The following is a 14355-nucleotide window of genomic DNA, read 5'->3' as shown; positions in this document are numbered from 1 at the left end:
TCGTATTTATGTGTGAGAGATGGTAAGAAAGTGTCTGAGACTGTGTGTTTGTGAGTTATGCTTGTCATGCCAATCAGCAGCCCCTCCACCATGTCTAAATATGGAAACAAACTGATTTCTCCACTAATTATTATCACCATAATTGCCTGCTGTTTAGCATAATTCCTTTAACTCGACATCAGACAGCAGGAGAACGTGTAGGAAACTTTTTGAAGTTTTAACACCCATCACTGTCAATAATAAAAAAAACAAGGTGATTAGTGACGTTGAGTATGATGAGGCTAGAATAAAATCATGCTGGTTAGAAAAGACTAACTGTGATGATGCAGACGAGCAGAATGTTTCCCACAGACATGTGATGCAGGATGTTCCTCACAGCAGCTCAGTGACTCTTCTGCCTCATAAATAATTGCATGTTTTGACCTTTCTCTCCTCGCATCTGAACATATTGTACATAGTTTGCAAATGGAGGTTTTCCGTGGGAGGACCTTACACAATGCAGGTGGCGAGGTTGACTGTATAGAACTCAACTGATACATCAGCTGATTTATCTCAGATATAGTCCACATTGAAATTGGCGTATATGTCAAGCGCTAAGAGACAGAAATTGTGGGACAGAAATGATAAACGACAACAGCAGGTTTTCTGGCTATGGAAGATATATGCATCTGAATGCACGGGGTGACCACATCATATTCAGAGTCATGCAGTTTATGATCAAAAATGAGAGACAGGCAGGCAGTAGGCCCAGTTTTTACTTATCATTAGCAAGTTCCTGCCTCGTTCCTTTCACTCTTTTTCCCCTTGGTCTATGGTAGAGTAGGACATACTGAAAATAATCTTGTATATGTATAATGAACCTAATGCTGGGCAGAGCCTTTTTGGGGCCCTAGGCAAGACTTTTCATGTTCATTAGTGCAAAACAAGAGCAAAAAAAAACATCTTTTCTACTATGTTTTTTCCTAGTTCAGTATGTACTTCTTCTGCACTGCTTTATATAAGCTGTGATATATTACTGTCACTTATCAGTGTAGACACACTACAATCTTAAATAGTGTTACCACGGTGGCAAACTGCACCTTACTTTAAACAGCGTGGGTGGTGACTGACACGTTTTCTCCTTGGGACCAACCCCAGCTGTACAAACCCCCTGAGCTCGCTCAGTGCCAGCTTAGTTCAGGCTACCCCAAACAATGATATCCATTACACCTACTGAACTGATCAACACATCCTCATACCTAAACAACTGAACAGGTTGTCGTACCAGACCTTCATCCTCATTAATGTTTGCTAAAGTTCAGGCACCAAAATGACTTGGTTAGTTTTAGCAAAGGATCATGAGTTAAAATAAGTACCTCACTATTGCGTATGTGATCTAACGTGTAAAATGGGTCAACGATGACTTTCGGCTTCACATGGGACACAAACATCGGCCTCTGGATGAAAGTCCTGTGTTTGTTTGACCCATCAATCCACCCCACCTTCACTCAAATGCAGACTTTCCTTGCCTGGTGAACAGCCATGTCTTTGAAACTCCAGCTCACTGTAACCACGATGGCATCACTCTGATATCATTTGGGTTATCTTCTCTGACTTGATATTACACAACTGGTGACGGGCCAATTAGTATTCCCCATGACAAGCAAACTGATCTCGATGTTTAAAATGGGTGGAGTGCCCCTTTAAATATTTAATAAAGGTACTCACTCTGTATTGGCTGTGCATCAAAAACTGGAGAGTGCAAATGCAACAAACATCCCTGCTCCTGGCTACAGATAACTGAAAAAGAACTGTAGACATTCTGCAAACAGCATGTGTGTACTGTAAGCTTATCAAAGTCAATGTGGCAAATTAGAGTTGTATTTTGTATTTGGAGAGGTCTTGGTGTGCTCCACAGCTATTAAAAATAGCTGCTAGGCAGAATGAGCAAACAGAAATGCAACTGGACATGCTCGGCTAACAAGACACAGAGGGCACATTTGACTCTACAATCTGCGCAAAACGCTGACTTTGTTTTATCCTTCTCTCTCTTTGTGTGTACGTCAGAAGAAAATCCTCTTGTTTGCCATCTAACCGAGAGATAGATGTGTTAGATCAATATCAATCTGATCTTTATGTTTCCAGTATGGGCGTGCCAATGGTCCGGGATGCGTTTCCTCGGCTCGTCTCAAAGGCTGGAAGCAGAGGAAACTGCTAGCCTCTGTCAAAAGTGCAACAATATGCTTCCAACAATTCTAAAGCTGTTTACACTGTACTCACTCTGATGAGCATTCGATCTGCCTCACATCAAAGTGGTGCCCTCAGGCAAGACATTTGAAGATTTCTTTACAGAACTGCAGAAACGAACCAACCATCTCCATCTCATACTCACGCACACACACACGCACACACATGCACACACTGGATAATACAGAGGACGAGCACATACACATACATTAACAATTCCAATGCATAATGAGCATTGTGTTGTGGAACACTTTTTGCTAAGAAGTGACGGTGACAAACACGTGATGACGATGACATGATGATGTGGTGCCAGTATAGGCGTTTTGCCTCTGCTTCTCTCTGCCTGACGTCTATTCAGGTAGGGGGCTGGGTGGGTTTGGGGTTTGTTTTTAATAAAGAAAACTGAAAAGGACTCTGGGGGGCGTCCTTGAACGGATTCTTCGGATGTGACATAAGGTAGGGTGTGGTGAAAGCTGATGAGCTGATCTCCACCCACAGCTCCGTGGGGGATATCATGGTTCCACATTCTAAGCTGCCTAGCGACCACTGAGACGTTTTTGTGTTGCCTGCAGTCTCCTCCACACCACCATCATTATTACTGCACTGTTTCACTTCGCATACAGTGCACATGTCGCTGTCACAACACTCACAGGTGTTGCCTGGGCTCAAAGCTATCTCTCTCAATCGTTTCTTATTAAACCTGAAAAATCTCTGAGTGAAAACATCTCTGGGAGGAAACATGAACTGTGTGAAATTGCAAATTTGCCTTTTACTGAGTCTTTGTTGATTAGGGCTGAACAAGCCTCCATGTGGCCAAAAGCAGAAGCTATACTGTTCAACCTGATGTATAGAGTGCATATACAGCTCTATGCTATTTTTTGCAAAAGTTGCTAACATCACCGAAGTGCCTGATAAGACTGCTCGTGAATGAAGGATATCCAGAACTTGGAAATGCTTGTTCAATGAGGACATCCTGTCGCCCACACAAATAAATGGGCTCCTCCCTTAGACAAAAACATATGTCATATGGCATTGTGATGCCTTAGAGAAGTAGCACAGTACATAACATGATCATATTTTGACTGACTGATTTGATCTGAACATTTTCAGGTAAGCTGTCAAAATCATTCCGTCAGCAGACAGAGAATGTTTGATTTTTGACACTGAAGCTACACTCAGCTATTTTGTTACCATTAGAGGGCCATTCCACTGAGTTTGTATTGCACTGCTATAAAGCTGAATTAGTCAAAACTGAAGCAGCAGATTTCCCATAATGCAAAGCAATAATGTCTCTTTGTTAGGCCTTCTGAGTCTGGTAAATGCCTGCAGGCTTCTCAGACTTGACGAAGCTCCTCCAGATCCACAGAGGACATTATGAAACTGTTTCCAAAGGCTCTGTAGGGCCATGATGAGTAAACAGACCTTTGTTTGTAAAATCAGTGGTGTGCGTCTTTACAGCTGCCTGTTCAAAAGCACTGTTCATCTTAGATGACAAGCTGATTGGGGCTTTAATATCGAAATCCAATGATTCTGCTCCCCCGTGTCTATAAAGTTAAAAAGGATCTACTTCCACCTTTGACATCCACATTTCTTGCCAAGTCCAGTTTATCTAATATTTTGCTGTTTCAAGCAGAAGCCTCAGATAAAGTGTGTAGCACTCCTGAGCTCCGGCTGCATTCTCCCTCCTCACACCTTCGTGCTCTTTGCTTAGTGGGGACCCCCCAGTGGTTGAGTGTACTTTCCGCTGCACAGGCAAACCTTTCTGGGAGATACTCTTTGATATGAGCAAACTCCCCAGACAGACAGACCGACAGACCGACCGACAGATCACTCTCTGTTTGTTTGTGCTGATTGTTTGTGCGGGAGTGTGAAAGAGACTGTGTTGGGGTGGAGGTTGGAGGGTGGAGGTTCTACCTTACCAGTTTAACACGATGAAAGCACCAACCCTACAAGGCTTTTAAATAGCAGCGAATCGATGCTTCTCAATGAGTTAAATCCCTGTCATCTCCGCGCGGGCCTGCTCGCTGCATAATCTACCAACTGCAGCAGCCACATCAGCGTGATGAGATTGAGTGGGAGTGGCTGTCTGCTGAACAATTAGCCCCAGCCACAACCTTCATCTGCTGCCTTGGATTATACACTGTCACTCATTGACAGCTTTCCCCAGCTAACAACTTATGCGTCCTTTTGAAGTAACAAAATCCCTAAGCTGCAGCATGAGAAAACCTCCTTCCATCCTGTCCTCTCTAAAAGCCAGCGTCAAATGTATGCTGTCTGCATCTGTGAAAGACAGTGGGGGTGGGAGAAGGGATATTGTGTACTCTCTGCTGTTGCTTTGATGTTCAGCAGTAATAGAAAAAGGGGTTTTGGTTCCCGGCTGCGCGGGTGCCGCTGCGAGTCGCTGCAGATTTTTGACTGACAGAAACAAATGAGTATCATGTTCATCTCTGAGTCTTTGAAGCCGTGTCAGTGTCACCACACTGTTTCCTCAAATCTATGTAATGGGAGTGGGAGAAATTGTCAGGCCTGCCTGAGCTCAATTTCACACACTTCATGAAAGCCAAGACTAGGTTGTCATTCTTACTTAATCCATACAAGGCTCGAGGCACTGTGGGTGGATTCGGTCCACGACATCTCTGAAGTTGAACAGCAAACTATTAAACTCTGCCTGCTGACCAAACAGCCTAAAAGGGCTGAGTTGAAGTGGAGTTACTCATCCGTAAAAAGCAGTAGTTGGTCTTCCACTTCCAGGGGATGGCTGCACGAAGATATGTTGGAATGGCTGAAAATGGTAGGCCTTTCTTTGTTTCAACACTTGTCTAATGTCTAATGAGGCTGAAAAGGTGTCAATGCATCCGTCTCTCCAAGACACACTCGTATTCTTTACTGCTACCAAGTGTAACTATGTCACCGTGGAAATGGCCTCGGGGATTGTCAGCTGTGATAACGGCAGCTGAGGTTCTCGCTCTCCCCGTCTCATTGAAGCATCAGGAAAAAAACAACAAAAACGTCTCGAGCGATATCAGCACATATGATCGTGCAGAAGGTGCACCAAGCTGTCAAGTTTGTCTGATCCTTGATAAGTTCAACCACTGAATGATCAGTGTTGGTGAGAGAGCATTGGTTTGTATGGGTGAGGGAGCGCTGACAGCCTGTAGTGTGGCATGTCATTGATACGTCTGTGTTCGTTCATTGACAGTTGTTAGCTAGCTAATGCTAGCAGCTAATTCCCATTGAAGGCATAATTCTTTAGGCTTTTAATCAACAGAGAGAACAGCAAATTCAAACATGCATTTTTAGGAGGCTGAACTCGGCAAGTTGAGCTCCGGAGTCCAAACTTTGGAGAATGGGATGACGCTATAAACTCAATTTGCAATGTTAGTCCAACAGGCAATTTTTGCAAAGGTGTATGCAAAATGTAAATGGTAATGGTAATAATGCACGTATTTAACATTTGTCCTCATCATTGTTCAAGAATACTCACCACTAGAGGGATGCTATTTTTAATTGCTATTAGCTTCTTCAAAGTTAATACAAATTTGCCAATACTGAATTGGAACAAAACATTAATAAACAATACTTTATTTGGATCAAAGGCCAGCGGGACGATATAAGCATGACCACAGAGTCTCACCTGTGTGCTTAATGATGCCCTCTGCTTGTATCAAGGGTGATCAGCCCCTGTGTTGTAGGTCACCTGTTTTGTGCACACCTTGCTGTGAATAACCCACTGCATGGACAAAAATGTCTCGAGCGGAAATAAATTAAAGTTAGCTTCCACACCCCACGGCTCTTTCACAAAAGAAGGTTTATCCACAGTTCACTCAGGACGACTATTCCTTTTGCATGCTTCGGCTTGTAGTTTATTTCTCATTCCATCCTGCTACTCTCTCCTCTCTTATTTCATCAACCTCATCAGTCAGCAGAGCCATCAGCCACCACCACCCGTGTCTGGACTCCATGGGAGGATTTATCAAGATGCAGCTCAGGGCGATGCCCCTCGATTACTAATGTCCCTGTAGAGTCTAAGTGCCAGAGACTTTCTCCAGGACTTAATTACCATATACAGTCGATTATAATAAACAATTATCTTTTCTTCATTTTCACTTGTCTTCATTCACTACTATTCCTCCACTACATAATAGCTTGGTCTGTGACTAGTAAATAGAGATGTCAGACCAGCATTACCGTTTTACATCATCACTGGCAGGTAGGACTCTAATTTACACATACATAAAATGTGATGCATTGCGTTTGGGGGGTGTTGGCAGAAAGTAATGTCCAAGCATTGGACATGTGGATAGATCTCACGCAGACAGTAAATATAGTGCACTGCAGTGCCTGCTGGGATTGGAGAGTGCCATGAATGTCAAATTCCTCCGAGTCAGTTAGCTGGGAGGATTTATTTGGGGATTCGGGGCCATAAACAAATTCATCTTTCTCTTGTGTGTTTTGTCATTTATTTATTCAGTTATTTCTGTATTGAACATCTTTGACACTTGTGTTGATAAAACATATGAACAGTTACTGGTATTTTTAACTGTTGTCATTTGCTCATATTGCTTGTAATAAGCAACCTGCAACTTGTGATTCAACTCTTCCAGAAAGCAAGTTTTCTTCTGAGTGAGCAGAGCTGAGCAGCTTACAGAGGTTATTGTCCACTGTAGTGTGTCAGAGCTGTTGGTGAAGATTCTAACAAAAAGAGTCAAGAATCAGCTTGATGGTGCTGATGAACTTAAAAAGTCTGCCCGTGTTAGATCTGAGCTGGTCAGTCTATCTGCACTCACACCCAGAGCTCATTAGAAGCTGACAGTCCCCTAAGACTCCAGCTCAAGGCCTACATGTAATTTTTTATTAGTAGGTCATTCAGTGTTGTGATTTAATCCGGCACCTGTTATTGATTTGGCAGCGAGTGCAGATGCTCACTCAGTGGACAGGGCTTTGTTTATTCACTATTTTGCCGTTTCTAGTTTTCATACCCACGTCAGAGTGACAGGCCATCGGTTAGAGGAGTGGAGTTATCTCACACTCAGATGGTGTGTGGATAGGCCCAGTAATAAGGACATTAAACATCTCTGACTGGAGAGGGGTGACCTTCCTGCCATAAGTATGAGCTATGTGTATTCCTGAGCCTCGCCAAGATAGTGAAGATGAAACACATCCTTCTCATTCCTATGCATATGAGCCAAAACTAAAATAGAAAATGGCAGTAACTGAACCAAATATTTTCAGAGCATTTGCATACGCAGCAGCAGCACTCTTATTTAGCCCAATAAATGTGATGTCTCTTGTCCTTGGTTGGAACTAAAATGCCTATACACAGGAGATTATTTGGGGTCGATGAGCTCCTGGTGGGAACTGTACATTTGTCTGGAGCTGAATACTCTGAACATAATGCTGTAAACTGTTAAAGAGAGAGATGCAATTCACTGATTTACCAAGATTAGACAGTGTAAGATGCCACAGGTCTGCATTTGACTGCTAAAAGCAGACTGTGTGATTCAACACAGTCATGCAACAGTGATTTTTGCTCAGATATGTGTGTTTCACAGGAGCATAAATAAAATATATATACTGTAAGCCATTAGGAGAAGAACAAGAGGGGCAATTTGCAGTACAAGCGTGGAAAAATTATGTAGAATATGTTGTAGCTAGCAATTAGCCTGGGCAGAAGGCATGGTGCTATCCTGTAGAAAGCACAAAAAGACCCCAAATCTAACCCTGACATGACCCATACAGCATACACGCCTTCCCCTAACACCACAGGGTTGTGATTAGGTGTTTTATGTAGTTTTATATCACACAAAATTAATATGACTAGGAAGTACTTTTCCATGTGTGACTGTGGCTAAAAATAACATACAAACACTGGATGACATTAGCCATGACAGCACCAAGGCTGCCTGGATTGTAGTGTTGGCCTGTTGGTTGCAAGGCTGGGTTGTCTTTGACTGATGTATAATTATGTAATAATATATATATTTGCAGCACCTTTTTCAGCCCTGAGTAGTGTCTGCAGTTATTCCATACAGCCCCAACAATCTTTACCAATAAGGTAGGGCCGTCTGTATGCATTTGAGAGGCAAAACCCGAGGCAAGAAAGCTTCTGAAGCACTCCCTGCTCCACATTGTTAAGTTTACTCCTCTCAAGAACCTCACACACTCACCAAGAGTCTTCCGTCTTGCCTTCAACAATGAGAGGAGCTCTGTGACATATTTCATTTTGATGGACCTGGACTGCCCCTCGCCGTCTGAGCATTCTCAAGGTAAGAAATAATCATTTTTGTACATGTGATTGAGCCACAGTATGTAGTTTTAATCCGACTGACTGTAGCCACTCACTATTTCATTGCATAAAAGACAAAAAATTGTAAAATTTGGGGATTAAATAATCAAACTTTAGGTAATAATACATAGATAATATCATCTGCTGCCCTGGATGTTCTATGGAATGGCCTTTAAATAGAAACTTTTTCTCTTCTGCTTTGTAGGACAGAGCTGTGTAGTGCGAAGGAGGCGGAAGAAAACAGACGGCGGAGCAGTCCTCTGTGGTTTGGAGCAGAGAGGAGCCTTTCCCAACCCCGTCACCTGACAGCTGAGGACTAGTCAGACTGAGACAGTGACAGTTTGAGGTCAGAGCGTGCTTCCACTTGGCTCAGTGGCCAGGCGACTGGAGAACTACAACATGCCCACAGGAGCAGCTCATGAATGGCAGGTATCCTAAAAGTAGATAGACTCCCTCTAGATCCCTCTGAGCGCTTGTACACATGCTGATATAATCTAACAGGCAAGTGCTGTAGAGAGGTAGCCCTCCAGCTACTCTGTGTATTTTCTACAGGTCCAGGATTACTGGACAAATAAAACTCAAACATATAATTAGTATGGCTTAAACTGGATAACAAGTGAAAATAGAGAATTAAGTGTTCATTATGCCCAAGACAATGTTGGGCAAGAACAAACAAGAACAAACAACATATGGTTTGGCTATCATCACAGCCCTCAGTAGTGGATTCATCCTCATGGATTTATTCAGAAAAATTCATGTTCAGTTCTGACATTTCTACAGTACAGCCTGATATTGGTTCTAATAGAGAGATCACCAAAAACAGCTGGGCCTATGGGATGAAGATAGGTAGCAGGAAGAGAAGAACAGAGAAGAGTATGTACAGTAGATTTTATGGAATTTAAACTTCCTGATTAGTGTTTAAGATATCTTGTCTTTGAGCAAAATGTCACTGATAAATGTCTTTGGCTCTGTTGGATAGATGACTAGATGGATGGACTGACCAACACGACACCACAATTCTACATAAGACACCATCAAAGATTATTGATTTTTGTGCAGAAATGGCTCAGTGGTTAAATTGATTGCACAATCCTGGAAATGTTGTTGGTTTGTTTCCTGCAAAAACCACATGCACGGAGACCTAAAATGTGAAGTTTACCCTGAGGGGGGCACTAAAGGAAAAGCCAAGGAGTCATCAGAATCCCCTGGAAACCGTGAAGGGGTCAGCACATGTCATGACAATCTCCCCCGTTATACTGTCAGATATTTTACATACAGAATGACATGTGACATGTGAGAGAGGGCAGTCGTGGTGACTGAGAGCAGCATGGCGACAGAGTGGTGTGCACAGAGTTTGTGTGTGTGTGTGTGTGTGTGTGTCTCAGCCCTGTGATAGGCAGCAACGGGCAACCTGCCCAGGGTGTACCCCACCACTGGTCCAATGCGAGCTGGGATAAACTCCAGCTTCCTGCTGGATGAGCAGGTATACATAATGGAAGGATGAATGGAAGTGGTAACCTGATCGTGGCTCTTAAAGACCAAATTCCTCAGATATACACCGCAAATCACTTGGATTTATGGAATCAAGGCATCATTTGGGACCCAATGAAGACAGCATATATCATTTAATTTCAAATTAGTGTTGCAGCCATCGTTATGCTGATAACAGGTACATTTTGATCTGGTAATGGTGCAACACAGAAGGCGAAGGGGAGCATAAACGAGGGTTGGCAATTATCCTCTGTGAACCATGACTTTCACCATGACACACTGCATTTCACGGCTATCTGGTCAGAAGTGGCTTGAAATATTATGCTCCGGAAGAAAGTGTTGGACAGATGAATCGACAAATGCTGTTCCACAGTTTCACTTAATAACGCCATCAAATAGCATTAATCAAGGCCTGCAGAGTGGCCTAATGCTTAAAGTGATTGCAAGTGTTTGATTCCTGTAACAACGCCATTCCCTGTCCTGCAGCAACACACTGAACCGGCTCAAGAGCACACTTTGCTAGTTTTAGTCAACGCCGAGCGAGCAGTGGAAAGAAGATGGTCCACCTTTCTGCCAGTGAAAACAAATCTAATGAAATGCAGGCTGGGGTGTACTGCAGCCCGCATGTTAAATGACAATGAAATTCTCCTGCTTTTTAATACCTTTGCTCTTGAATATAAGTAGATTAATAGCTGGCACTGTTAGCTCAAGGGACGAAAGTCAATTAAATATAAAGATAGAGAAGCACATTGAATAGCTCTCTGGCTAATTTGTTGTATTTCTATTTATCTTCCTCTGTTCATTAAAATATGTATATTACAATATAAGCACATTACAGAGTGAAATGAAATTTACTCAGCCTAAAGCATATCCATGTGCAAATAAAATGGTATGTTGTCACAGAATAAAGGTTCAAGCAGACTTACGAAGGGAGTGCCACTCGTCCTGCCTTATTGTCTTGGTGATGTTGTAGGAGAGGTTTTTGGGTATCGTAGCCGAGGAGTAGTGATACTTAATGTAGGAGCACCTTGCGATGGAACCTGCAGAGAAAAGAAGAGAAAGGATTGACTCATGGGTCGTTACATAAGAGCCGCACTGATGACACGTGAAGCAGGACTGAATGGAACGTTAAGATAACATTGTTTCGCCGTGTGATGATTCAGCTGGAGAGGCTATGTCTGCAGTTATTAATTAAATACCCAGACACTGGCAAATCACTCATATTTCCTAAAACAATAGCAATCTGCTGTTGTATGAGACACTATTGTGTCAACGCTGAAGAACCTTTTCAACATGCATTTCCATTACCTACAACTCTGACACAATGGCTGTCAGAAAACTGATGTGTTCCTCAAAAGCTATTAAATAATCAGTCAAGGGAGCCATTCATGGTATAATTATAAATGTCTCTGAGAGTCCCCTGGCCTGGTGATGTGTGTGGGATTTCTCCATGAAGTGTTTCACTGACAATGTAGACCTGAGTTAAACTGACAGTCAGAAAGATGTCTGAATTAATGGAGATACGCCGAGCTGTACAAATACTGAACCACAATGGTGGAAGATAGAAAGATAATATTGCTTGATTGGCCGCCACCAGTTCCCTGACAAGCACCCCCTTGTGATCCTTTCAATAATGACTCCTCTCTCTCACTGGCAACGGTGGAAGTATCATGACATGTTTAAACCTCTGTAAAATCTCAGGATGGATGGTTGGGTGTACAAAGCATCTGACTTTTACAAGATCACTGTTTGTACTCTGTCTCCTACCAATACTGAAATCAAGCATAACTACAAGTTTACACTAACTGCAACCCCGTACAGTTTCATTTGTTTAAACGTCAGCAAACCTAGTAGCAAATCAGAAAAGGGTCATATGAAATGTGTTGATAAACCACAAAAACTACAGAAGATTAGGACACAAACAGATGATGTGATTAAAAGAGCCACAATGAAAAAAATGTGGAGACATACTGGAAATATGCCATTTCTGCTTGTTTCTTGTATTAATTTAAAGTTAAGATGTCCTCATTGAGCAACACAGACCACTTTTTTCATCTATTTAGTGGAACAGAAGCTTAAGTGGAAGCAACATGTTTCATGCATGTCATGATTTATTTGCTAAATGTATAGCCAATGCACTTTTTTGTTGTTTTGTTGTTGTTAACCACGCACAATTTTCCACCTCAACTGTAAATCGGCATGGTGATATTTGCACTTTATGTCATATGTGCTGTTCATGTCTGCTGTTTCCTGTTGCTACACTGTCAATTATCTGATCTAGTTTACTGTTGCCTCTTCAACAATGTGTGTTTGGTGTGGCTCTGTGCCAGGGGCAGCAATGGACCTGTGCCAGTATTAACACAATGTGAAAATGGTGGCTGAAATACTGTATGTTCAGAGCAAGACTGTAATTTTCTGGCTGGTGGAGAAAGAGCTGCTTCTGTTTGACACCATTTCTGCATATCTGCTCTAATTATCTCTGGCAAGACTGGATGGCTTACTGAAAATTGCATTATTGGAGTCCTGGGAGATCTGAACTGCAAAAACAGACAACACACACATACATGCACGCACGCACACACACAACTCACACATAAACCCACACATACACACAACCATCTCTTCTCTGTCCTGCAGCCATGCACATGCGCACACACGGCATAAACAAGCAAATCAAGGTGTCCACATCTCTTTATCTGGGGTGCAGTCGTAGCCCCAACCCTTACACAGACAGACTAGATGTGTTTGATGAAGCCATGGTGCACAAGCTGGTACAGTATACACCCTGAAATACCACTACTATGAATAATAATACACTTCAACCTCCTAATACTTAAACAAGCTCAAAATTATTACTTATTGCACAGAGTTTTATACTGTCGTATAAATTACAGAACAGGTTATCACTGATGCAGTACCACGCCAGGAGCATTTTAATGTTGTAGGTGGTCAAGATGGAGAATTGCAACTACTCACTACACACTTCAGTAGTTGATTCTATAGCACTTTATTTTATTCTAAAAGCTGATAAAATGAAAAAAACAAAAAAACAAACAAAAAAAATCCCTGAAAAGTCAAACATCTATAATGGTTCCTATGCCCATGCTTTTGTATAACCACAGTAGGACTGATACTAGATGGCGAACAGTCAGGTTTCTCCGGCCTCTAAATGTCATCCCATTCACATCTCCATGAAGGTGCTTCTGCTCAGGAGTGAAATCCAATAAATGCTCTAAGCTTACACCCTCGTCTCTCGTGTCTGGCATCATAATGCAACACTGATTAATCAATGATGTTCATATGTGATCCATGTGCTCTGTGAAGGCTTGCCTGAAGGCTCGCACATCTCCTGAGTTGCTTCCCCTGTGTAGTGTTTGAAGATCTTAACTCTAACTCTGTGCAATCCCACTGGCTTTAAGACACAGACTTCTGCTGATGTTACGGCATGAACAGAAAGGTTTCTAGCAGTGATCTCTCTTGCGTGGTAGAGTCATGGGGCTAATATGGATTTTTCTGATGTTTGAGGAAGCCTCTGAGCGATTGGTGGCAGGAAGGATTTCAAATAGGCCAATAAACTGATGTCCCTGACAAGAGGCTCATCAGAACTACCTGGGAATACCCAGCCAGCACTTATTTGAACAGGGCTCACCACTGTTCAATAAGCCCCCACTCCATACTGTTCACACACAGATACTACATCAAGGAAGCCACTACAGAGCACAGTCTACAGTAAAACATATGTGCACTGACATTGTAGGATTTTAAAAGGCTGTTCTTCTGCTGCAATGTGGACAAGTAGGAATGAGCTGTACGTAATTGGTGTTTGTTCACATGAACATTTACCATTCAGGTGATCAATATTTCTCTGCCAAGTGTTCTGCTGGAACCCTTGTCTTATTATATTGGTAGGGCTGGATGTGTTGCTGAAGAACACTTGGGTTTAAAAAGTGGGAACTGGAAGATGAGGGCCCTGTCCTGACAAGTGGCGAGAGCCCATTAAGTTAAGAGATTTTGAGCGAAGAAGGGAGGAAACAAGCCTTTTCTCATGTCAGTGGCACCACAAGAGGTGCAAGAAGTGCTCTTGCTCATCTCTCATCCTCCAAAAGAAAAAATGGAAAGTGTTTGCCCCTCAAACTGGTAACCAAAGAAACTCTGTCTTGTAGGAATCTGAAGTCCTCAGAATTTCTCTCTGTAGTGGTCAAATAGTGAAAGACTAAGCATTATAATAGCAACAAATCGAACACTGGTAGCTTCACTTCCCCCCTGACATCTATGAGGCAGCAGATTTACAAATTTTCTTTCACCTCTGCCATGAACGGCCTTTCAATGCCAAAATAGCTTCAATGCATTGA

The 14355-nt window shown here is 42.5% G+C and overlaps 1 protein-coding gene across 1 annotated transcript in view; it reads right to left on the bottom strand.

The window, feature by feature from the left end:
• The window catches only part of tmem178b (transmembrane protein 178B), a 103863-nt gene that overhangs the window by 38585 nt on the left and 50923 nt on the right, over nucleotides 1–14355 (bottom strand). The window contains exon 2 of the mRNA XM_041964295.1: nucleotides 10930–11043. Within this exon, the coding sequence (XP_041820229.1) occupies nucleotides 10930–11043 (114 nt within the window). The remainder of the gene's footprint in view (nucleotides 1–10929; nucleotides 11044–14355) is intronic.

The sequence above is a fragment of the Chelmon rostratus genome, chromosome 22 (genome assembly GCF_017976325.1).
Source record: "Chelmon rostratus isolate fCheRos1 chromosome 22, fCheRos1.pri, whole genome shotgun sequence".
Lineage (NCBI taxonomy): Eukaryota > Metazoa > Chordata > Actinopteri > Chaetodontiformes > Chaetodontidae > Chelmon > Chelmon rostratus.
The sequence above is the reverse complement of the archived record's forward strand: the minus strand, read 5'-3'. Positions and strand labels throughout refer to the sequence as shown.